The 26897-nt window shown below is 37.8% G+C and overlaps 2 protein-coding genes across 2 annotated transcripts in view; both read left to right on the top strand.

Annotated features, from left to right (window-relative positions):
- Positions 1 to 7690, top strand: part of st14a (ST14 transmembrane serine protease matriptase a) — a 42079-nt gene extending 34389 nt beyond the window's left edge. The window contains exons 18-20 of the mRNA XM_051656284.1: positions 2988 to 3256; positions 5932 to 6068; positions 6788 to 7690. Coding sequence (XP_051512244.1) covers positions 2988 to 3256; positions 5932 to 6068; positions 6788 to 6946 — 565 coding nt within the window. The 3' untranslated portion in view covers positions 6947 to 7690. The remainder of the gene's footprint in view (positions 1 to 2987; positions 3257 to 5931; positions 6069 to 6787) is intronic.
- Positions 7691 to 11381: 3691 nt separating this feature from the next.
- dhx34 (DEAH (Asp-Glu-Ala-His) box polypeptide 34) lies at positions 11382 to 26369 on the top strand. The gene is given in 13 exon segments (XM_051656216.1): positions 11382 to 11457; positions 12231 to 12297; positions 12560 to 12988; positions 13132 to 13376; positions 13379 to 13437; positions 15417 to 15429; positions 15432 to 15604; positions 15607 to 15678; positions 18200 to 18309; positions 18616 to 18725; positions 18977 to 18999; positions 25737 to 25838; positions 26160 to 26369. Coding segments are annotated over 13 exon segments (1689 nt in total).
- The last annotated feature ends 528 nt before the right edge of the window (positions 26370 to 26897 follow it).

The following is a 26897-nucleotide window of genomic DNA, read 5'->3' on the forward strand; positions in this document are numbered from 1 at the left end:
CTTATACAGTATACAGTACTATGACACAATGGCCTCACCTGTTTAACATCTCCTGTTTCACATCGCCTTATTTCATCTTGTCAAATTATTATTAGTCTTAAATTGCCCGTCTCAACTTTTTTGGAGCGTGTTGCAATCATCTGATTTGAAATTATTGTACATTTTCAAAAAACTATGAACTTCACAAGGTAAAACATCATAAAATGTGTAGTTGTAGTGCTTTCAATATAGCAAAGGGTGGATATAATTTACAAATCAGTCCTTTTTGTTTTTATTAGCATTTTTCATACTGTCCCAACTTTTTCAGAACTGGGGTTGTGCCTCAGTAACTGCAATCGGGAGCCTGCAAAGGTGCAAATGATAAATCATCAATAGCGCTTCACTTCTGCGATTTTGGTACTATTGCATTCATATCAGCATTGAACCGTACTGGAGTTCACTTGAACCATACCCCAGACCACCTTTTCAAGTAGACTCTGGTGTGGTTCGTGGGGTGTGCACCTGAGTTTGGAAAACCGCGTTCACGCCACCCAAAACGAACTGAACTTTGACTTCAATAGAACCCGGGTGTGCACCAAAATTGCTAGTGTGAACGCACCCCAAGGCTTAAGTCCCCCTTTATCGACACAGACAAAAATGTGTACCAAACACTAAATATAATTTAGCGTTATCATTAATATTGTAATATCCCCAATGTACCAAAGGGTCATTTTGCAAAATATGAATAGCTGATGCCAACTTTTACCACATGTTATTATTGGCAGTTTTCTTAACACATAAGCAAAAATCCAGTAACTTTATTCTTTCTTTATGAGGATGCCTTTTGGCCTGTACCCAGCTGTATTTCCATCTTCTCCTTGGATATTAGCAAATATACACATTTTGAATGAAAAAAAAGTTAAAGCTAGTATTTACTATTTAATCTCTATATATACTTTAATTTTTGTGAACATACTGTAACATACTGTATTTTTAAGGACTTATAGTTGTGTCACTAAGTTATGTGTTATGTGCCCCTTTATTAATGTACAATTTCATAAATAATAATAAAAAAAACTCTCAGGATGTGAACTCTACAAATGCAAATAAATGTCTCCTTTTTCATCACTGTATCTTAGATTTTGTTAGGTGTTTTCAGTAGGGAACAATCTTAAATACCATGATTTTGTACAAAAAAAACTGATTATTAAAAAGCGGATTTTTGATTTGAAGAAATTTTAGCAATAAATTATTTTACTAATAAACACCTTGTAGTGTCATGACCTTGAGCATAAATTCATGGAGAAATCAACTGTAAAACTGTCAGCCTTGTTACTGTTTTAATGGTATAGCTTTATCCCAACATATTTTAGAAAAATACATTTAGCTTGAGATGGCAGTGCAATTTATTAACACTTAAAGACTTTTTCTGATAGAATATTTATAACAGGGACTGTAAACGGTTCAAGGAATGAAAGCACAAACCAAAAAAAAATACAAAATTTTGCAGAACGTAACCGAGAACAGGAACCTAACCCTTTCAATTGTTCCGGAGTGAAAACATTATTTTTAAATGCTGGTAACCAGTTAATAACTGGTTAATTTTGTTCCGATAATTTTTTCATGAAAGGTTTATTACAGTAAATTTTTGGAATTACACCACTTCCTGTTGCCTGAAATAAAGAGGCTTCTCTCCTTTTAGTAGAACATGAGCATATGCTTTGATCTGAAGTAAACTGCTACGTCACATTTCTTTGCCTAATTGAACGATGTGGATGTAGATAGATATACAGTATGATGCATTATTACAGATTTGATGCTGATATGTTTTGACTGAGAAGTTCTGTAATTAAAATTAAATTATCCATTCACCGTTTCCTAAATATAATCAAAATATTCAGTCAAGCCCAGGGGCAAAAATCTGCAGATGCTTCACATTCGTCTTTTCTCTCAGTAGAAAGCGATTGGTGTTCGGGCATTTCAGACATTAATTATAACATGCAAGGTATTTCTCACACGATCTCTCTCTGTTGCAGCAGGTGGCGGTAACAGGTAGGGAAAGTACCTCAGGCACATACAGCCAATGTAGTGAATTATCAACAAATTATCAAAGGTATTGTGTTGAATTTGCTAAATAAGCATGTGTATGCTTTCCATTTTACTTCAAATCAATATTATGAAGAGTATATATCAAAATTAACAGTTAACAATTGAGATAATCAAATGTTTAACAGCATGAATAGTTTTACAAGAGAAATATGATGTCTGTGTTCTTTATCAAATTATTTATATATTAAATCTGTGTACCCCCGGTTGGGAATCACTGATCTAGATTGTTTACCCAGCATTTCTTAAGGGCTGTTCACACTGCACTTAATCCAGGGTTGGTGTTTTTTAATCCTATGTTAATGCAACTTTTAACCCTACATTAAAAAAATAGTTCACACAAAAAATAGTTCATTTCTTTACTGTACATCTTGCCATTGTGCACTCTAGGAACAGTCATGATTTCAAGCTTGATTAAACTTCCTAGCACTTAAGGCCTGTGCAGCATGCTGTACAATCACTTTGTTTGATAAACAGATCATAATTGTATTTTTGTTATTCACTCTTAAATCAAATCGGGTCATTGTAAAAACTGTAAACAGGGCTGAATAATTGAGGTTGCAACATGACGGCATAACATTTGGTCACAGGACATGCAGGAAATGACCTAAAACAACCAGAGGGCATTTACATGGCAGCATTTCCTTAGATGGAAAAACAGTTATATTATCACAAACATTTAGATGTTTGTAAGGTGAAATCCCAAAATCGGACTATCCAGGATTCATTACTAACCCAGGGTACAGAATAAACAATGTTCATAGAACAAGATAACCCATGTAAATGGAGTGTACAGAATGACATTGGGTTAACAGTGTGGAAATTCCAGTTGAAAATAATTTTATAAGTTTATAAGAGTGGAGGAATTAATGTTCAGCTCTATGTATGTGATGAATTTTCAGGTATTCTCAGCCAGGCACATGGGAGGCATACCTGGGTCTCCACTCGCAGAGAGTGAAACAGACCGCAACGAAGAGAAACATAAAACAAGTGATTCCTCACCCGTCCTACAACGCCTACACCTATGACTTTGACATCGCCCTGATGGAGCTAGACTCATCCGTGACCTTCAGTGAGACCATTCGCCCCATTTGTCTGCCTACTGCCAATGATGTCTTCCCTGCTGGCTCGCCTGTCACCATCACTGGCTGGGGTGCCACAAGAGAAGGGGGTCAGTGAAAGATCTGCTATTTAACATGCTTATTTACCTTTTTTTTTTTTTTTTTTTTTAAGAAATATTCTGGATTAATTACAATTTAAAGGAATAGTTCAACCAACAAAAAAACAATTTTTCTCATAATTTACCTCATGCTATCCTGCTGCACACAAAGATTTTTTGAAGAATATTTCAGCTCTGTTGGTCCACACAATGCAAGTCAACAGGGTCTAAAACTTTGAAGCTCAAGAGGTACATTAAGGCAACTTAAATGTAATCCACAGGACTCCAGTGATTAAATCCAGGTCATCAGAGGTGATATGATAGGTGTGGGTGAGAAACAGTTCAATATATTTTTTTTTTTACTAGAAATCTCCACTTTCAAAGAGCCCTCCTAAGCGCACTTCTCTCCTAAGAATTATTATTATTTTTTATTTTTTTGCCAATTCATTTTCTTCATGTATATCGCCACCTACTGGGCAGGGAGGTGAATTTATTGTAAAAAAGGACTTAAATATTGATCTGTTTCTCACCCACACCTATTATATAGTTCTGAAGATGTTGGGTTCTATTAGATTTGTGTTAAACTATCTATGGGTCATTATTAATATTTCAATTGTTATTATTATGTTTATTTTTACCTTGTATTTATGATAGAATTTGTATGGGTATTTTTCCACCTGTTGTCGTAGATTGATGCAAAAGGTCACTGCAAAAAGGGCCAGTGAAGGAAGTTGGTGAGGGTAAAATGTTTGGACTTGGTATGATGTTTTTGAACACTGCTATTTTTATTATATTTTCACTTCGCTTGAAGTGAAATTTGAATTTAGAAATGTACATGTATATTTATTCATTTAGAAGACGCTTTTATCCAAAGCAACTTACAAAATGTGGAGCGATACAACAAAAGCAATTCATCATCAAGGAGACAGTTACACGATAAGTGCTGCAATACAAAGTTTCAATTGTATTAGAAAAGTACTAGCCAAGACAGAGGTTAGAGTGCAAACAAGTAAAAAAAAAATTTGTGTGGGGTTGTGCTCACTGAAAAGTTGTCTTTAACCGTTTTTGAAGACAGAGATGAAGTTTGCTTCACAGACGGTGTTGGGAAGGTCATTCCACCATTGAGGTGCAGTGAAACCGAAAGTGCGGGAAAATGATATGGTGCCTCGTTGTGTTGGTACCACAAGGTGCTGCTCATTTGCAGATCACAACCTTCTGGCAACGAGGCTCTGCTTGAAATATTTTTGGTTTAATTTTTACGTGTTTCAATAAATTTAATTTTTTTTAAATCAAAATCAACTGGTAGAAGTCAAGTGTGAGCAGATACAATCACTGTTAATACTAGCCATGATTTTTGTGTCAGTTGATGAAAATGATTAATAATACTTACACTCTCTATAATTTAACGGAACGTACATCCAAATTCATGTGAGAATCACATTTTCCATGTGTATAAAAGGAGTGTCACTGTCATAGAAATATGCCTGAAATTCAACAAGGATGCAGATAATACACAAAAGAATGCATTGTCTTTTTTTCTGTTCTCCTAATTCATTGCATACAGTTCATTTACACTACCAGCTTCCTATGAATGTGCTGTCTTGGGGGGGCCTTGGTAGCTCAGTGGTAAAAGACGCTGGCTACCACCCCTGGAGTTTGCTAGTTCGAATCCCAGGGCGTGCTGAGTGACTCCAGCCAGGTCTCCTAAGTAACCAAATTGGCCCAGTTGCTAGGGAGGGTAGAGTCACATGGGGTAACCTCCTCATGGTCGCTATAATGTGGTTCGTTCTCAGTGAGGCACGTGGTGAGTTGATGCCGCGGTGGATGGTGTGAAGCCTCCACACACGCTATGTCTCTGTGGCAACGCGCTCAACAAGCCACATGATAAGATGCGTGGGTTGGCGGTTTCAGACGCGGAGGCAGCTGGGATTCATCCTCCGCCACCCGGATTGAGGCGATTCACTACGCCAACACGAGGACTTAAAAGCGCATTGGGAATTCCAAATTGGGTGAAAAATAAAAAATAAATAAAATGAATATGCTGTCTTTGTTTATATCGCTGGTTCTTGAGGGAATAGGCTATATAATAGGATGCAGATAGTGCAATAACCGGAGAAGTACCTCAGAATTAAATTGCACTTGACCCAGCCCATGAGCGCTTTGCCCTCGCAAATTAACCAAACCCACTTGCTACACATAGCGCATGTTTGCACGAAAATACCAAAACTCCATGGCCATGCCCACTGACTTTGTGTGTATGACTTGTAGCATAGTGCTGCACTTAGTGCTTGCGCTGTGTGTAGTGTGAGCGCTGTTAAAATAGGGCCCATTGATTTAACCGCTGGAGTCTTTTGCTTTATGCTGCCTTTAGGCTTTTTGGAGCCTCAAAGTTTTGGACCTTAAGAATGATAAAATGAGAGAATTTTCAGTTGGGGTGAACTATTCCTTTAAGCTCTATCAACAGCACCTGTGACATGCTGTCGAGGATCATAGGAAATAATTCACAGTAATGCACTAACAGTAAAAGTCTATCGGGCAAGTGTACCAGAGGATTTAAAAGTAGAAATTTGAAGCTCATATTTTTGCAAAAGCACTTGCATTTATTCTTAAATAAAATTATAATTAAATAATCCACATTCAAGTCTAATGGGAAAAATTTAATTGTTTTGTGTGTTTGTGTACTGTAGGCTCTGGAGCAACTGTGCTGCAGAAAGCACAGGTTCGCATCATCAACAGCACAGTGTGTGATAAACTAATGAATGGTCAGATAACATCTCGCATGATGTGTGCCGGTGTTCTGACAGGAGGAGTGGATGCTTGCCAGGTGTGTTTCATACACCTTTTAATAATCAGTCAACTGCTGGAAAAGAAGCACACAAACTTATGTACTTTAGCAGAGATGCATGCGTAGAATTACTTCTGATTTTAGGGTTCCCCAACCTCCAAAATCCCAATTTAACCCTTGCTTTTACCTGTACTAAAATGTTTGCTGCAGACATAAACATTCTTAGATGTTCCAGTCTCAATTAATTGTTTGCAGCTTCTGCAGTTTTCTTTTGGCTTCTTTATTTCTCGTTTGGCAGACAATAAAAATTCACTTGCAGGTTTTTGGCTTGCTTTAAAGTGTAAAAACTACACAACAGCTTTTCAATTTTTTTGTTGAAAAACATCCATTAGATATTTCTCCATGTTTTCCCTCATAGACCATAACTATGTTCACCAGGTTTTGTTTTCCATCATGAGTGGGTGAGTCTCATTGCCAACTGTCTCTATAGAAGCACACAGGATAGGTTGTCACCTTTCCTAAGCATATATTGGTTTATTTCTATATACTATCAGTAGTATTAGTTAATCATTTTGTTTATTTTAGTTATTAAACAGACGTGCTCTTAAATTGTTTAGGTGACTGCTGATATATAACATACAGAAACCTAATGGTGTGAATGCTGCAAAAGCAAATATTTTCAGTTACCAATGCACTATATTTGCTGATATTTACCAAACAGTGTCCAATTAACTGACACCTGCTCTTTCTTCTCTCAGGGTGACTCGGGCGGTCCTCTGTGCTTTTATACCAATGAGCGCACTTTCCTGGCGGGAGTGGTGAGCTGGGGTGATGGTTGTGCCCGCAGAAACAAGCCAGGCATCTACACAACCGTCCCGAAATTCCGCGGTTGGATCAAAGAAAAGACTGGAGTATAACTTGCTTTGTGGATTATGTTGGACTCTTGAGAAATTTTATGGACTTTTTTTTTTTCTTGGGTCACAGATATTTTAGTGACACACCAGAATAACCCAGTATAACTTTGCAGCATAACAGCATGGTGCATTCATTAGCAATGTCTGAATAAAGGACAAACAGATGGTCTTTTTATGATTTGTGTTTTGCATTTGTCCAGTAACTGTTTTATATATTTGTATATTTTATGAGAAGTAGTTTGAGGGTTTTAAGTTGTCTTAAGATGTGTAAATAAATTTCTTATTTCCTCTTTTGAAAGGTTTTGTTGTTTTTTGTTTAGTTTTTAAAAGTGAGTGATTTATTTTTGTGTGGGTCTGTCGATTCAGTTTCTTTGGGTCAGGGAGTGTTTCTGTGTTATACACACTTAAAGGTGAACATCTTCAAGCCTTTTCTGACTTTTGTTGCCATCACATTCCTGAATGTGACAATCAGTAAGCTGCAAAATGCACATGCTGTAATGTGCAGTGATTTTCAACAATCACACATCATAGAAACACTTGAAAGGATCACTGTCTCTTGTGTGCATCATAATATGTGCAAGTCTTGGGTGCATTTGATTTGATTCAGGTACTACATTGAACACTTTCATAGTAAATTTTGCAGTGAAGTCATTGTTTCATACCATGATTTAAAAATTCAGCAAAATGTCACAATGAAATAAAAGGTTTATCTGGTCAACATTGTGCAAAATATGTGTAATTTTACTCATTCTTGCCGTTCTGAAACAGAAGTTGCTACATTCTGTCAACAGTTGTACCTGAAGCCTCCTGTTAAAAAGTTCTAAAATGTGTAACACATAATGAGATTAAATTACTGATTGTGGAAAGGGCTGATTTGATTGTGCTGCACTCAGTCATGCCAGTTAGCTGAATGCTGCACTAGACTACGACTGAGTGAGACACCTTCCTCTGAGCTTGTATGTAATGTGAGAAGTTCATAATTTAAGCCATATATCTTCACCTCTTCCTCTCACGTCTGCCTGAACAAATGTAGCAGAATGGTTATGGGTCATTGACAAATAAGGTTGTCTAAGGTGTTAAAATTAGAAATCTTTTAAAAATCTAGTTTAAAACACTTGTGTCAAGTTCTCAGAAATGTAACCAATTTGGTTTCATACATTTTTTAAAAACCTTTATAGCATTTTCTACAAGTTAAAACTTTAAAATTGTCAAGTGGTGCAACCATCAAATAAAAAGTATTATAATACTTTCTTTGCACCTTGACTACGTGGGTATACACAACTTGATCATTAATTTCCAAAAAAGTTTTCAAATATATTTTTTAAAGTAATATATATATATATATATATATATATATATATATATATATATATTCAGTATATAGTTGAGTCAAAAATATCAAGACGATTTCTCAGGGTTACATGACATGAACAAAATGTACCTTTTCATAAAAGTCAAAATAAATAGATGTTTTATTTAAATTTCACGCTCAGTCTTGAGGGTCTAAAGGTGTCCGCTCTGTTTAATGTTTTTTATGGTCAACATAAACCTACGTGTTGGTTTCACCCAATGACTTTGATTTGGTGGACAAAAGCATTTTTAATCATATTTTAAAACTATTTTTTCACTGCTTATTTTTAATTTTTTTTAAGAAATAATAACAGATTATTCTGCATTAGTTATGCCAACATTTCTTTTTTCAGGAATTTCAGCTTTTAATCAGACTTTGACTTTTTTTATTTTTTTACTGTTTCTGGACACCTCATGATATTTTTTACTTAAAGCCCCAGAAAAAATATCAATATGACTTGAAAATATGAAAATGTGCTCATCAAAGAAGAGGTTTATTCAAGTAAATGGTTTGTGTGAATTAAAAAAAAAATAATAATAATTATATATACTGCATGCCCAATTATTAGGCAAATTGTATTCCTCAGGATTCATTCTATTGTTGAACAAATACAATGCCCTCAGTCAAGCCAAAATGTTATTGAACCTCAAACCTGAATGTTTAACAAAGAAAAAGTGAGTTTTGTCTTTCTCAGGGGAATATACAGTATAAGTGTGCACAATAATTAGGCAACTAAGAGCACGTTTACACGACAACGATGTACTAAAAACAGAAACGTTTTTCCTTTGCATTTTTGAAAAGTTTTGCGTACAGACAACAACGTTGTCAAAACGATCCCCGTTCACAAAACGACTCTAAATGCTGTATTATGCATGTCTATAGGCTATATACATAAGCGGTGGGTGAATGAATTGCAGGGTAAAGGTACATCAAATAAAATTAAGTAAATAAATAACATTTAAAATACAAATATATTTTCCCCATCTGAATTCATACATTAATTTCAAGATTTTCAAATGGCAGGTTCTGCCTACTGTACAAAGTTCACACTCCATACAAAACACGCCAAATGAATAAATTGTTGATTATTGTTATTTGCACAGACACCAGTATTCATACTGATAGTTATACATCTCAAATTGATGCTTATCAATCCATGTTTACACAGAGACAATAATGGCAAAAACGCATAAAAAGTTTTCCATTTTTAGTTGAAAACGTTGTTGTGTAAACGGCCCCTAAATTACAAAAATAATTTCTCCCAACTCAATTGTTCATTCTCAATTTAACGTAGAGTAAACCCAACAAATAAGTAACACAAAATGACAATTAAATAACATTTTTGGCCTTTCAAAAATATTCAGTGACCAATATAGCCACCCTTCTTTTTAATAACTGCCATGAGCCTTCCATCCATAGAGTCTGTCAGTTTCTTGATCTGTTCACGATCAACTATCGCTGAAGCAGCAACCACAGCCTCCCAAATGCTGTTCAAAGAGGTGTATTGTCTTCCCTCACTGTAAATCTCAAGTTTGAGAAGGGCCCACAAGTTCTCAGTAGGATTTAAATCAGCTGAGGAAGGGGGCAAAGTCATTATTTGGGCATCTTTGAGGCCCTTGCTGGCTAGCCAAGCAGTGGAGTATTTGGATGCATGTGATGGAGCACTGTCCTGCATAAAGATCATGGCCTTCTTGAATGCTGAGGACTTTTACCTGTACCACTGCTTGAAGAAAGTATTTTCCACAAACTGGCAGTAGGTTTGAGAGTTGAGTTTCAGTCCATCTTCAACTCGAAAAGGTCCAACTACCTCATCCTTAATGATAGCAGCCCATACCAGTACCTCTCCACCTTGCAGGCGCTTGACTCGAAGTGGTGCCCTGTGTCCATTAGTGATCCAGCCACGGGCTCGTCCATCTGGTCCATCAAGAGTCACTCTCATTTCATTTGTCCATAAAACCTTTGAAAAATCTGTCTTCATGTATTTGTTTGCCCAATCTTGATGCTTTAACTTGTGAATATATTCAGTGGTGGTCGTGTTTCAGCCTTCTTGACCTTGGCCACGTCTCTGAGCACTTAGTCACTTTGGCAACACCCTCCCTCATTACACAAATACATACCACCTGAAAATGATTGAATCCAATAAGCATTCAAGTTTATATGGTTTGAAGTTGGAAAATGTGCATGGAAATAATGATAAGATCAGAATACTCACTTGCCTAATAATTGGGCACGTAGTGTATATATTTTTAATTTAATAGATCTGGACAAAAATGAGCGTCACTTCGTTGACCCTCAGGACACATGGCCATAATATGCACCTGTTACCCTCTTTTATTGTATTTTATGATGAATCTTGTAAAAAGAATCCACGTTATGATTATGAAAAAAAAATTCTAGATCACTCGCCCACTGTCACAGACACGCATTTTTTCTACTCCAATCTACTACAAGTCAACCCATCGCAAACACCGACATACATGTTTTACAGTGTTTTCAGAAATCCAGTATCTTTTTTCACAGTGGAGAGAGAGCTCGTGCGTTCAAGGTTACTAGATTGTGTGACTAAAGCATCACCCTGGCAGCATATATCCAAACTGTCCAAGTGGCCAGATCTAATTGGGGGATTTCACTTACAGAAATCTGGCAACCACTCACATCTCGAAATTTAATTCTGACCGGCTAATCGCCCTTATTTAAAGTCTGTTATTTATTAAACATATTAAAATGAAATATTTTACTTGCATGATTAGTTCTAAGTAATACATGACACAATTAATCTTAAGGGGATGGTAAGGGGGGATGGTGGTTTTACAAGGGGGATGCTTTTTGATATTTCTTGCAACAAGGGGGATGGCATCCCCTCACATCCCCCCTCAACTCAAGCCCTGCAAATAAGCTACAAATATCTACGATAAACACTAACAACGACTCTTCCATGCGAAGTTAATAGAGAAGTGGAAGAAATGTATATTTAAATGTTTAAATAATGTGCATCTGTATTATAAGTAGTAAACTCGGTTCATTACCTAAACTAGTTTGGTTTACACTCATGCCATGACAGTGAATTACACTGATTCTGGATAAAAGATGTCTGATGAGCAAGAGAAGAGCCGAAGCTGGGACTGGGACAGTACTCAGTGTCAAGCTCAGCTGGAATTTTATGGTGAAAACGCTCAACAAATACATTCCTGGCATTATAAAAGGGTGAGACAGTATAAAAGACTGGTGATACAGACATGAAAATAGTTTGCATAACTTTTGTATACAAAAATTTTAATGTGAAATAAAAAAATCAACACTGTTATCCCATATCACATTCTTAGTGTGTAGATACACTTAAAAAAAACAAACAGGTGAAGTGAATAACATTTATTATCTCGTTACAATGGCACCTGTCAGTGGGTGGGATATATTAGGCAGCAAGTGAACAGTCAGTTCTTGAATTTCATGTGTTAGAAGCAGGAAAAATGGGCAAGCGTAACGCCCATTAAAATTACATTTAAATTAAAACCAAATTTTTTTAAATTAAAGATCTGAGCGACTTTGACAAGGGGCAAATTGTGATGGCTGGACGACTGGAGCATCTCCAAAACGGCAGGTCTTGTGGGGTGTTCCCAGTATAAAAGACTGGTGATACAGACATGAAAATAGTTTGCATAACTTTTGTATACAAAAATTTTAATGTGAAATAAAAAAATCAACACTGTTATCCCATATCACATTCTTAGTGTGTAGATACACTTAAAAAAAACAAACAGGTGAAGTGAATAACATTTATTATCTCGTTACAATGGCACCTGTCAGTGGGTGGGATATATTAGGCAGCAAGTGAACAGTCAGTTCTTGAATTTCATGTGTTAGAAGCAGGAAAAATGGGCAAGCGTAACGCCCATTAAAATTACATTTAAATTAAAACCAAATTTTTTTAAATTAAAGATCTGAGCGACTTTGACAAGGGGCAAATTGTGATGGCTGGACGACTGGAGCATCTCCAAAACGGCAGGTCTTGTGGGGTGTTCCCAGTATGCAGTGATTATTACCTACCAAAAGTGGTCCAAGGAAGGACAACAGATGAACCGGCGACAGGGTCGTGGGTGCCCAAGGCTCACTGATACGCATGGAGAGCGAAGGCTAGCCCGTCTGGTCCGATCCCACAGAAGAGCTACTGTAGCACAAATTTCTGAAAAACGTAATGCTGGCTATGATAGAAAGGTGTCAGAACACACAGAGCATCGCAGCTTGCTGCCTAATTGTCACTGACCCAGGTACAGAATCAGCATCTCAGTGTGCTCCAAAGATGTGGAGGAGTGCGTGGGAGGATCTGATAACAGGAGGTGCAGAGAGACCTCCAGTCCTGGCAGGCAGGAGATCACAGACTGCCGCATTGCTTTCCTCCATTTCCTAGATTTCAACCAGAAGCAAAGTGTCAATAAGCTTGCCAAACTGAGAAGGGAACAGAAGAGTCTGCCCATCTTCCAGTACCGAGTCAGGATTGTGGAGCTGGTGAGGACTCACCCTGTGGTGGTGGTGGCTTGCGACACGGGATGTGGAAAGTCAACACAAGTGCCCCAGTACCTGCTGACATCAGGGTTCAACCACATAGCCTGCACTCAACCACGTCGCATTGCCTGCATCTCGCTGGCCAAGAGAGTGAGCTTTGAGAGCCTCAACCAGTACGGCTTCAAGGTACAAGGATATTTCCATTCCATGTTCTTTGCTTTTGCATAACTTTTTAGTGAATAATTACCCATGTTTACAGGCATAATTTAATCTATTGTGAATTGGACGATTGAGGATATCATAAAGACGTAAGTTGTAATCTATAATGGCTTTTTACTTGCCAGATCCGCTTTGAGAGCAGCCGTACCACAGCTACCAAACTCCTGTTCTTGACCAAGGGTCTCCTGCTCAGGCAGATTCAGCAGGATGCTGCTCTGGGACAGTACCAGGTGCTGATTGTGGATGAGGTGCATGAGAGACACCTGCACTGTGACTTTCTGCTGGGAGACTTGCGTTCCCTTCTGGCCCTGCGCACAGACCTGCGGCTGGTTCTCATGTCGGCCACCATCAACATCAGACTGTTCTCAGTTACTTCAACAACGCACCTGTTCTGCAGGTCCCAGGCAGGCTCTTTCCTATACAGGTGAGTTGTCAAACCTCTTTACCATTTAAAAGAGTCCAAATGCAAAGTGTATCAAAACCCTGGAAAGCTTTTGATGAACATTTTATGTATTTACAATAACTGTGACGTTTGTGTTCTAATATGATATTTATGTATTTCATCATGTTTTTACACTTATCTTTTTTATGTATGTTACAAAATGTTTTTGGACTCTTAAGCCATGCTTAAAAATGTCTGAATGTCATTGCATTATTAGATAACAAATATACAATTTTATTTTAATTAAAGATAGCACAAGCATACCTCTCAAGCAAAACATTTCACAAAAATATGTTTCATAGGTTTTAAATGATAAAACAATAGATTACGGTATTCAAAAAAAGACATTATTATTTAGACAATTTCTTGTTGTCAAATTTTAATGTAACATATCTGTAGTTAAAGGAATATTTCTGGTTCAATTTAAATTAAGCTTAATTAACAGCATTTGTAGCATAATTTTGAATACCACAACAAATCATTTTAAAATGCCCCTCCTTTTTTTTTTTTTTTTAAAGCAAAAATCGAGTTTACAGTGAAGCACTTACAAAGGAAGTGAATGGGGCCAATTTATGGAGTGTTTAAAGGCAGAAATGTGAAGCTTATAATTTTATAAAAGCACTTACAATAATTCTTCTGTTAAATCTTATATATTATTTGTGCTGTAAAGTTGTTTAAATAATAGTTTTTATGGTGGTTTTAGGGTTTGCGATGTTACACGGCAACATTGTCATTGCAACGAAGTTGTAAAATTGGATATAACTTCACACAGAAAAGGTTAGTAAGTGATTTTTTATTACACTAAAATCATGTTAAAATGCATATTGCTTACATGTTGTAAGGCTATATGTGGTGAGCAGGGTGGAGCCTAGCGGCGTATGTCTTTCACTTGCGTGCCACACCAGTCTCGCGTTCCAGCGAGGGGCAGCGGGAGTACTTAAGGAGAAGAGACAGCGGCAGACAGGAGAGAGAGATGCGTGAAGCTGTCTATGTGTAGTGTGTTGAGCTGAAAAGCCAACAGTGTTTATGTGTAGTGAAGCTGAAAAGCATAGCATAGTGTGAAGAAGTGTCTTATTGTGTACGACTGAAAAGTGCATCAATAAATGTCTATGTGTTTTGACAAGCTGGCCCCAGCTTCCTCCTTAACACGAACTGTTACACTGGTGCAGAAACCCAGGAAGGAGGAAGGATGCGCCATCCAAGGAGTCCTCGCCGCTGACTGGGGGTCGCAACGCCGAGGGAGTGTTCGATCCGGTGGCCCTGGAGCCCCACATCAACCGGCAACGGGGAGTAACGGCTAAGGGGTCCAGTGCCGTCACTGGAGTGTTGAGCTGAAAAGCCAACAGTGTTTATGTGTAGTGAAGCTGAAAAGCATAGCGTAGTGTGTGTTTTATTGTGTGCGACTGAAAAGTGCAACAATAAATGTCTATGTGTTTTGTCAAGCTGGCCCCAGCTTCCTCCTTTCCACAAACTGTTACACTATACATTTGAATAAGTGTGTTTTTTAACATTTACGGATTGACCCCATTCACTTCAATTGTAAGTGCCTCACTGTAACCCACAAATAAATTTTTGTGGTAATCTACATTATGCCAGAAGTGCTATCGATTGAGCTCCACTTCTACTGAACCCGGAACATTCCTTTAACATAATGAATTCAGCTTTCTTGTTTTTCTAACTTGAGGATAACTGACTTCCTATAATCACTAAAAATCACCCTGGGACCATCTAGGTAAAAGTAATAGTGAAAATGTAATTTAAGAAAAGTTATTTCAGAGAAAAGGTCTAGCCAGTTGATTTAATAGTTTGTTTTCTAATGCAATGACATTCATACATTCTTAAATGAGGCTTGCGTGTCCAAATACATTTTTGGGTTATTGTGTATTGTAATTATGCATTATGTCTATGTGTTTTTTATTTATTTATTTATTAGTTGAATCTTCTCTTGCTTGTCTGTGTAGGTAATCTACCAGCCCATCCTCCATAAGAGCAGGTGTCCTGCTCTGAGAAGGTAGACTCATGGCCGTACTTGTGTATGCTGCAGAGTATTGACCAGCGGTATCCACCAGAGTTGAGGGGTGACCTGCTACTCTTCCTCAGTGGAGTGGATTAGATCTCCACCAACCAGGAGCCCTGCCAGACTTACGCCACACACACACACACACACAACGCTGGATCGTCCATCCTTTGCACAGCATGCTTTCAATGGCCCAGCAGGATAATGTACTAAAGCCAACTCTCCCAGGACGGCAGACTCTCAAGCATTCAGATGGTTGATTCATTATGATCTTTAGTGGTTGCATTAGTTGTTGTCTTTTCATATTTTGCTGGTTTTGCTTTAGGACCCAGATTTTATACTGGGCATGAAATGGTGACCCAACACAGTACCAAAATTATTTATCATACAAAAGTAAAAAAAAAAAAGTTCTTAAAATGAAACAGAAAATTATTAAAATGACCATGTAACAGTATAAAGGATGGGCAAGGAGGAGGCGGGAACTGGAAGAAGCATCAAAGTAATATTTTAATGAAAACTTAAACAAAAAGACACAAACACTCTCTCTCCTGAACTGCCGTACCTAGCTGCCTTTATCCCTCTCCTCGTCTCACTCCTCCCTCCTTTGCCTTAAGTCGGGGAACCCCCGGTTTGATGTACAACCCCTCCCCCCCATTTCCCCACCTTCCTCATGACCTGGGAGGGAGACAAGAGGAGGGAAAAGGGGAGAGGGAAAGAACGAGGCGGAGTGACAGTGAGAGAGAGAGAGGAGAGAGAGAGAAAAAAAAATTGCTCACCGGTTCCCAGACACACCATCGCCTGGACCTTGACCACTCGTGCACCCTCTGGCGGACGACAGCTGCTCCTCCCTGGGCGGACAGCAGCAAGTCCTCCGACCCCTGGTGGATGGAATGCCCCTCTGCGTTCTGGCGGCCGGTAGCGAACCCTCCACCCCTGGCAGCGACTCGACTGCTCCAGATGGCTGGCAGTGAGCCCCTCCTCCCCTCACGGACGGCGGCCGTTCCTCCGCGTCCAGGCGACCGGCAGCGACTCTTCCGTCCCCCGGCGGATGGCAGCGGCTGCTCCTTTGGGCGGACAGCAGTGGTGAGGACTCCATGACAGCGCATCCCTCCTCCTTCCTGGGTTTCGGCACCAATGTAACACGGTTCAAATGGTCAAGGAAGAGGCGGGAACCGGCTGAACAGTCAAAGTAATATTTAATGAAACAAAAAGACACAAAACACAAACACACATGGCAGCTGCGTGTGGCTCTCTCTCTCCCGAACTGCCGCACCCGGCTGCCTTTATCCCTCTCCTCAGCTGATTAGCCCGATTGGGGGCCTGGCGTGTGTAGTCACGGCCCGGCCCCGCCCTCCTCCTCGTCACAGACCATGAACTACATGGGCCCGACAATATGCAGAATTAATATTAACATAACACAGACTGAACAGGAAAACTGTCAATGTTGTAAATGCATAAACAACTGTAGAAGTGTGATTTACCAGTCTTAACACATGGAACAAACACTGAGCTACATCCTGTAAGTATTAGCCGTAAGTGATCAGATAAATTTGTGCCGAAATACTGTAGAGAGAGATTGAACACTAGGTCTTTGATGTCAACAACAACGGAATGCTCGTTAATTCAAACCCGAACTGTCAAATGTAAAATGTAAACAAATTCAAACGTAAACAAACCCACAGGAATATTCCAGGTTCAATGCAAGTTAAGTTCAGTCGACAGCATTTGTGGCATCATGTTGATATAACAAAAATAATTTCTACTCGTCCCTCATTTTATTTAAAAAAAGCAGAAATCTGGGTTACAGTGAGTGCACTTACAATGAAAGTGAATGGGGCCAATTTTGGAGGTTTTAAAGGCAGCTTATAATTTTATAATATTGAAGATTATAATTTTATAAAAGCACTTGCATTAATTCTTCTGTTAAAACTCATGTATTATTTGAGCTGTACAGCTGTTAAATTTTTACAGTTGTTTACAGTACATTATATCGTCATGGCAACACATTTGTAAAATTGGCTATAACTGTACACAGGAGAGGTTAGTAAGTGATTTTATCACACTAAAATCATGTTTACATGCATATTGTTTATGTCTTGTGGCTATACTTTTGAAACAGTAAATATTTTAACATTCAGAAATTGGCTCCCATTCAATTCCATTGTAAGTGCCTCACAGGAACCTTGATTTTTTAAATTATTTTTAAAGAAAAGGAAGGACAAGTCAAAATTATTTTTTTGTGGTAATCAATATTATGCTGCAATGCTGTCGATTGGACTTAACCTGCATTGAACTCAGAATATTCTTTTAAGTTGCTTTCTCTCTCTCTCTCTCTCTATCCATCTATCTGATGGTTTATCAGACTATCTATGTGACAGTCTGTCTGACTATCTAACTTGCTATCTGGCGGTTTCTTACTGTAGTGTCCGTATATCCATCAGACTTATTAAACTACAACCTTATTAACAAAATTATAAAACTAGTTTGAACTTTCAGACAAGGCTATGTCAAGCCAACATCAAAATTTGTCTTGACCAACTTTACATATCTAGTTATTATTATAATTTCATTATTTAGCATCGTTATTTTAGCTGCAGTTTTTCATCTGAGCCATCAGTTGAAAACCACTAATATACTGTATGTCACCTGTTATGTCAGAGTATTTATATTTCTAAACTGCCATTTAATAATTAATAATGTCAGTATAATGTGGACTTTGACCTTTAGGTGTTTGACATTGCTCCCCCAGGTGTATGAAAATGCATAATTTCTACCAACATTGCTGAGACGTCAGTCATTATCAATGGAGTATGCTTTGTGGTCTCCTTGTGCTGCAGGTACTCTCCCTCACATCGGGAGCAACAAGTGTTTGATTTGATGAAAATTCAGTGAAGAACAATTCATTTCTTTGAATTAAGTAACCTAGTAAGTCTTGTAGGCATAGAATGTGGGTCAATGGGCACTATGTTTATTGTAAACACTGCATCAGATATTGAACTTAATGTTTAGCTGCACACTGTCATTGTGCCATAATTTTCAATCACTTTAATGACATTACTTTACAATGTGTTGTGTTTGTGCAGATGAAGAGTATGGGTCTTGGAGACCCCCGCACTTTCACCTTTATCGATTCCCACCTCCAGAATTCAGACTGCAGTGACATATCTGCGAGAGCAGGGGGTACTAGATGAGGATGGAGAACTCACTCCCATTGGCAGACTGCTGGTTCAGTTACCTGTGGATATGGTCATTGGTAAGAAACCTTGAAGTGCTAGCTGCTGCTTTCGGTATTGAATTTTTACAGATTAAAACTTTTAATTTACATTTGAAATGTCAGTTGCTTCAATGATGAATCTCAAGAAGAAATGTGGGTTGAAAAATTACTAGAAAAAAAAAACATTAGATTTTGCAGACAGAAAATTAATCCCCCTTTTTTTTTTAGACCTCAATCCCTTTATTATTATTATTATTATTATTGTGACAATATTTTCTTCTATATTAAAGGAATATTCTGGGTCCATTTCAAGGTAAGTTCAATCAGCAGCATCTGTTGTGCTAAGATAATCATTTATGGAGAAAACAAAACAGAAAAGTAAATTGGGATGTCCGGGAAATGAGAAAACTGGCCAAACTGAAAACGTATTAAATAGGATAAAATATCTCAAATCTAAAATAGTCTTTCTACAGGAATCACATTTGACTGCATAAGACATACATTATTTGGGTAAAAGATGGCCAGGCCAAGTATTTCATGCTGCTTTTAATATTTGTCATGTGTATTTTGTTGATCCATGTTTTTCATGTCTTTTATTTTGAAATTCTAGTTCCTGTTCCCTAGTCATGTGATGTCCTGTTTTCGTTCTATGTTCATGTGTCTTGTTTTCATTGGTTTATTGTTTAATTATCTTGTTTAGAGTTCTGTTTGTTCATTGGTTTATGTTCTCCCATGTCATGTATTTAAACCTCATGTTTTCCCATAGTCATTGTCTATCTAGATCCATCTGGAAGATATATTATTGTTCAAGGTAATATTTTGTCACAAAAACTAAATCTGATAAATATCTATGGTCCCAGTGATGACAACCCATAATTTTTTGAAAAATTATTTTTAACTCTGTCTACACTGGAGGGACTTAATATTATTGGAGGAGATTTTAACTGTGCCCTCAACCCAGTATTGGACAGATCCACCCGAATTGATACAACTCATGTACAAACTAGAAAAACAATGATTGACTATATGAAGGATCTAAGATTAACTGAACTCATATAAAACTCATTAACGTATTGATTACTTTTTAATTTCTATGGAACTACTGTCTAATGTAAAAGAATGCTGGTACAATAGTATAGTAATTAGTGATCTTGCAGCAATAACTATGGAGATCCATTTAGGTTGATTTGAGCAGTGTTCAAGATGGAGATTACAAGTTTATTTGTTACAGGACCCAGCATATGTTAAATTTGTGGAAACCTGTATTGATAAATATTTTGAATTAAATACAGACAAAACCACTGCCAGCATCAGATGGGAAGCCTTTAAAGCTTATATAAGAGAAATTATTAGTTATACAAGTTCTAAAACCAAATGGTACAACCAAGAATTACGAGCATTAGAAAACCAAATTAAAAAAGCTGAGACTGAAATTAATATTGACAATGACCCTGAAAAATTACATAATCTATCTGTCATGAGAGCTAATTATGATAAATTAACAACTGACAAAGTAGCTAAAAATCTATTGTGGACTAAACAAACATACTATGACCAGGGGGAAAAGGCAGGTAAATTATTGGCCTGGAGGATAAAGAAAATGCAAGCTGAAAGAACAATTAATAGTATAAAATCAGTACCTGGCAACTTAACTGTGGACCCATTAGAGATTAATAATCATTTTAGAGACTTTTATAAATTGCTATACAAATCAGAATATGCAGAAAATAGAAAAGTTCAGAACGCGTTTCTTGACCAGTTACAATTTCAGACTATATCAGATAATGAAATAATATCACTAGACAGTCCATTGACAACAGAAGACCTTTGTGAGGCTATAGGGGACATTAATAGCAGTAAAGCACCCGGACCGGACGGGTTACCAATAGAGTTTTACAAAACATTTAAGAGAAAACTTGTAAGGCCACTTCTTGACATGTATGAAGAATCGTTTATTGAAGGAACGCTCCCAGATTCATTAAGATTAGCTATAATAACTTTAATATTAAAACCAAACAAATCCCCAACTGAATGCTCGTTTTAGAGACCAATTAGTTTAATGGGATGTGACACAAAAATACTTTGTAAAGTGCTTTCTAGAAGATTGGATAAATATATTCCTCAGTTGATTATTGATGATCAACAAGGTTTTGTACAAAAAAGACAAGGTTATCACAATATTAGTAGAGTTTTGAATATACTACATGAGAGGCATAATGCAAAAGACACAGCAATGTTATCAGCAGATGCATGTCAAGCCTTCGATAGGATAGCATGGGATTACCTTTTTGAAGTACTCCCAAGATTCGGATTAGGCGAAACCTTTCTCAAATGGATTCTAACTCACCGAGATCCTAACTAATAGTACCATCTTGAGACCCTTTAATTTTACAGCGATCCACCCATCAGGGTTGCCCTTTGTCTCCACTGCTATTTGTGTTGGCAATCAAACCCCTAGCCATGGCAGTGAGAACGCATACAGGATTATCAGGCATTACAACTGGGGGGAAAGATCATCATATTTCTTTATATGCAGATGACATCATATTTTTCCTCACAGATGTAAAAAGTAGTATTCCCAACTTGATGAGATTAATTGAAAATTTTGGGGAGTTTTCTGGATATAAAATTAATAATTCCAAATCAGTATTAATGTTTCTTAATAAGGAAGAAAGACGTAGTCCCATAGTCAATACTCTGTTTATGACAACTACTGAAGGATTCAGGTACTTGGCTGTCAAAATCACCCCTGACCTCAGTGAAATAATCCCAACAAATTATGACCCCCTGGTAGACAGAATAACTGGAGCATTGAATAGCTGGTCCAATTTGCCTATATCCATGGTCGGACGAATAAATACAGGTGCATCTCAATAAATTAGAATGTCGTGGAAAAGTTCATTTATTTCAGTAATTCAACTCAAATTGTGAAACTCGTGTATTAAATAAATTCAATGCACACAGACTGAAGTAGTTTAAGTCTTTGGTTCTTTTAATTGTGATGATTTTGGCTCACATTTAACAAAAACCCACCAATTCACTATCTCAAAAAATTAGAATATGGTGACATGCCAATCAGCTAATCAACTCAAAACACCTGCAAAGGTTTCCTGAGCCTTCAAAATGGTCTCTCAGTTTGGTTCACTAGGCTACACAATCATGGGGAAGACTGCTGATCTGACAGTTGTCCAGAAGACAATCATTGACACCCTTCACAAGGAGGGTAAGCCACAAACTTTCATTGCCAAAGAAGCTGGCTGTTCACAGAGTGCTGTATCCAAGCATGTTAACAGAAAGTTGAGTGGAAGGAAAAAGTGTGGAAGAAAAAGATGCACAACCAACCAAGAGAACCGCAGCTTTATGAGGATTGTCAAGCAAAATCGATTCAAGAATTTGGGTGAACTTCACAAGGAAAGGACTGAGGCTGGGGTCAAGGCATCAAGAGCCACCACACACAGACGTGGCAAGGAATTTGGCTACAGTTGTCGTATTCCTCTTGTTAAGCCACTCCTGAACCACAGACAACGTCAGAGGCATCTTACCTGGGCTAAGGAGAAGAAGAACTGGACTGTTGCCCAGTGTTCCAAAGTCCTCTTTTCAGATGAGAGCAAGTTTTGTATTTCATTTGGAAACCAAGGTCCTAGAGTGTGGAGGAAGGGTGGAGAAGCTCATAGCCCAAGTTGCTTGAAGTCCAGTGTTAAGTTTCTACAGTCTGTGATGATTTGAGGTGCAATGTCATCTGCTGGTGTTGGTCCATTGTGTTTTTTGAAAACCAAAGTCACTGCACTCGTTTACCAAGAAATTTTGGAGCACTTCATGCTTCCTTCTGCTGACCAGCTTTTTAAAGATGCTGATTTCATTTTCCAGCAGGATTTGGCACCTGCCCACACTGCCAAAAGCACCAAAAGTTGGTTAAATGACCATGGTGTTGGTGTGCTTGACTGGCCAGCAAACTCACCAGACCTGAACCCCATAGAGAATCTATGGGGTATTGTCAAGAGGAAAATGAGAAACAAGAGACCAAAAAATGCAGATGAGCTGAAGGCCACTGTCAAAGAAACCTGGGCTTCCATACCACCTCAGCAGTGCCACAAACTGATCACCTCCATGCCACGGCGAATTGAGGCAGTAATTAAAGCAAAAGGAGCCCCTACCAAGTATTGAGTACATATACAGTAAATGAACATACTTTCCAGAAGGCCAACAATTCACTAAAAATGTTTTTTTTATTGGTCTTATGATGTATTCTAATTTTTTGAGATAGTGAATTGGTGGGTTTTTGTTAAATGTGAGCCAAAATCATCACAATTAAAAGAACCAAAGACTTAAACTACTTCAGTCTGTGTGCATTGAATTTATTTAATACACAAGTTTCACAATTTGAGTTGAATTACTGAAATAAATGAACTTTTCCACGACATTCTAATTTATTGAGATGCACCTGTATAATAAAAATGACTATTCTACCCAGATTTTTATATTATATTCAAGCACTCCCACTGCCACTACCAAACATGTTTCACGACAAATTTAACAAATTATTTGGTCAATTTATCTGGAATGACAGGAAAGCTAGACTTTGCCTTAAGCTATTATATCTGCTTTATGAGAGTGGAGAACTTCAACTTCCCAATCTCAGATGGTATTATATGGCTGCCCAACTGACCTCAGCATCATATTATTTCCATACAACAGTGCCCCCAGCCTGGGTAGGCATCGAACAAGAGTCCGTTCCAAATCTACCATTAAATCTGTATCTATACTCCTCGGATATTAAGTCATTGAAGAAGTGCACAAAAAATCCTTTTCTTAAAAACACAATCTCAGTCTGGCATGCTGCACATAAACATGCAGGTCATATGCCTGAACTGTCTCAATTTACTTCTATTTGGGGTAATGAACAGTTTACACCTGGTAAGAAAGATGGAGGATTTAAGTCATGGAATATAAAAGGTATTCAGAAAATGATGGACTTTATGAAGATGGAGTTTTACTTTCTTTTGATCAATTATGTCAGAGATATCTAATCCCCAGAAAACATTTCTTTAAATATTTACAGTTAAAAAGCTACATGTTATCAAAATATGAACAGATAACGTGTATACCACCGTAATCAAAATTAGAGGAAATAACACTTGGGAATTTAGAAGGGAAAGGACATGTATCTATATATTATAGCATAATGGTTAACTATAGTACTGTATCAACATTAGACAAATTAAATGCTTGGAAAATGGATATACAAGAAGACATTGGCGAGGCAGATTGGAATGATGCTTGTCTAAAAGCGCAAACACAGACAATAAATACAAGGTTTAAATTACTCCAATATAAGTGGTTAATGAGAACATACATAACTCATGTCAAACTTCATCATATGTCTGCTAATATTCCAGATGTGTGTACTAAATATTTAGATGAGAAAGGTACTCTATATCACTGTCTTTGGGAATGTCCATAGATCCAAAACTTCTGGAAGGAGTTTGTAAAATGTTTGTTGGAAATGTTTAACACCAAAGTCCCTTTGAATGTTACACTTTGTGCTCTTGGAATATATCCGATGGACTTTATACAAACATCGAAACAGACTAAACTTCTGGACTTTGGACTCCTTCAAGCCAGGAGAGCTATTGCACTATGTTGGAATTTCATCTTTGAAATTGTGGATAAGGGTGCTATCAGACTGTATAGGTCTGGAAAGACACACTTACATTGCTAAGGGCAAGCGGGAAGACTTTGTTCAGCTTTGGGAACCATGCATGAACATCATGAAAACTGGAAATGTAGGCTCTACCTGAAAAGAAATTGTAAATAATGTAGGGAATTTATTTTTATTTTTTTTCTGATGCAAGTTGAGTGTGTGTATGGGGATATGTGTATTTGTGTAATGTACATGTTTCAGTTCCTAAACTGTTGTATTGTTACTGTATGTTTCTTTGATGTCATGTTATAAAACAAGAAAATGACAATAAACATATTGTGAAAAAAAAAGCAGCATCTGTTGCATTATGTTGGTTTTACAAAACATTTTTGACTCTTCCTTTTCTTTTTTCTATTTTAAAAAGAAAAAATCGAGGTTACAGTGAGGCCCTTACAATGGAAGTTAATGGGGCCACTCCATAAATGGGACTACTTTCAGTCATGTTAATGTGGGTGTGACATTTTGATAGGATATTGGTCTTGGTGGACTAGATCTGCTAACGCTTGCTACTGCTAGAAAATACACAGACATACTGAGTTAAGCATGTGGACATGCTGCTGCCACTGCGCAATTTGACAAAATGCATGACAAGCTGCATCGATCATGTATTACATGCTGCTGCACAAATAGACATTACAAACAATCCCCATGTAGCAAATCTAGACATGTGATGCTGGGGTTGATGTGGGTTTCAGAGAAAAAACTCTCACAGCATGCTACACTGAAACCGGCTTGTCTGCAAAACTGAGCAATTTAAATGTTACACATAGAGAGAGACGCAAGGTGATTGGCTACAAGATTACAAGTCAAAGGACCAATCAGCTAACACCATGTGAGCCAAGTGGCTTAACATGTTACTTGTGAGTGAACCGATTGGCCAACAGATAAAAAGTTCTGTGACCTATCAGCTTACGCCACAGTTTCATGGCTGTACTTTTGTCATTTACTGAATGCGATCTGTAAAATTATGGTACAAATTAATTAATAAAGTAGAACAAATAGTACCATGATGCATAAATATTTGACAATATAAAGAATATGTATTTTTCAGTTTAGTATTACATTAAAGAGTGATAATTTGCTCACAATACAGTTATGAGAATTAAGGGGAAAATGTGCTTGATTGCCATTAAAATATTGTCACAATTAAAGGTTCCAACCTCCATTTTCTTTCTACAAAATATTAATTCCTTTCTTTTTGATTTTGGGGTGAAATATGACCTGGACATGATCATGATAGGCTTTGTGAGATTCACCCTCAAACAGTCCAGTTGAGACATTACATGTGCCTCTACTTGTGCTTGTTCTGTGCTGGTATATTCAGTGCTGTGATGTCTCTCCTTTATCAGGTGAAAGCAGACAGAGGAAGTGGCTCCAGGAAGTGGTGCAGAAGGATTGGGCTGGAGGAACAGAGGCTGTACGAGATGGTCAACCTTAGACAACAGTTCAAAGTGAGCAACTTTATTACAATGATTTTTTACATTTTGAATTTCTTCAAAATTGAATGCGCCCCTGAGTACAAGATGAGTCATCAATATTATTGGTCTGTTTTCCAGAAGAGAAAGACTGTAAATTTGAAATGCATCTATCTGCTAAAAATTAATTTTGTTAAACTTTTAGGAGTACATCAAATGATAATATACATGCACTAAAAGCCAAATTTTTGATGCTTCAATCAGAAAACCCACCACCCAATTAAACATTCCAAACCCATATCTGGCCCACTTACACCTGCAGTTGATCTCTATTATTTGTCATCTGGTTCTCTACAGGAGCTGCTGCAGACTCATGGTCTGCTGGAGGCTGATTCGGGTGGCAGGGCGAAACCGCATGATCGAGCCCGGTGCAGGGAGAGACTAACCGAGAGGCAGAAGCTGCACCAGCTTAAACGTGATCACGAGCTCTAGGAGAACACCAAGAGGAAAGTTCTCCATCTGGAAGAGGGACTGGAGGAAGATGCCTCATCTGGGTCTGATGGGTAGGGAGCAGACTTGAGCAAGAAGGACAAAGGTAAAGCTGGACAGACTGTCGATATACAGGTGCCTCATTTGATTTTACAGATTCCTTTCTTAATTTTTTTTTTTTATATTTAAGCAATATCAAACGAGCAAGAGTGCGATATGGCCCTACATCAGCACTGCAATGATTCGGCCGCAGGCACGAGGCCACAGGCCGAGTGCTGTAGGTAATCACAGCAGTGCTAATTTAGGGCCATATAGCACAATTTGTGCATGGAACTACTTTCTTACACGACGGATCAGAATCTGCCTTTGCTGGTTCAAACCAAATGATGCATCCAAGCCTTCGTTAGTCATTCAAAAATGTCACTTCAGAAATAGTATCAGGGCTTGTGCTGTTTCTAACAAGTTATTGGATAAACAAGGATGGATGTGTGTGTGTGTGTGTGTGTGTGTGTGAGAGAGAGAGAGAGAGAGAGAGAGAGAGACGGAGCGTGTGCGATCATCTGTTGCCTCTCCCAAGAAGAGATGCTGTCAGCTTTCTGAAGATCA

Source organism: Myxocyprinus asiaticus, chromosome 26, assembly GCF_019703515.2.
Source record: "Myxocyprinus asiaticus isolate MX2 ecotype Aquarium Trade chromosome 26, UBuf_Myxa_2, whole genome shotgun sequence".
NCBI lineage: Eukaryota > Metazoa > Chordata > Actinopteri > Cypriniformes > Catostomidae > Myxocyprinus > Myxocyprinus asiaticus.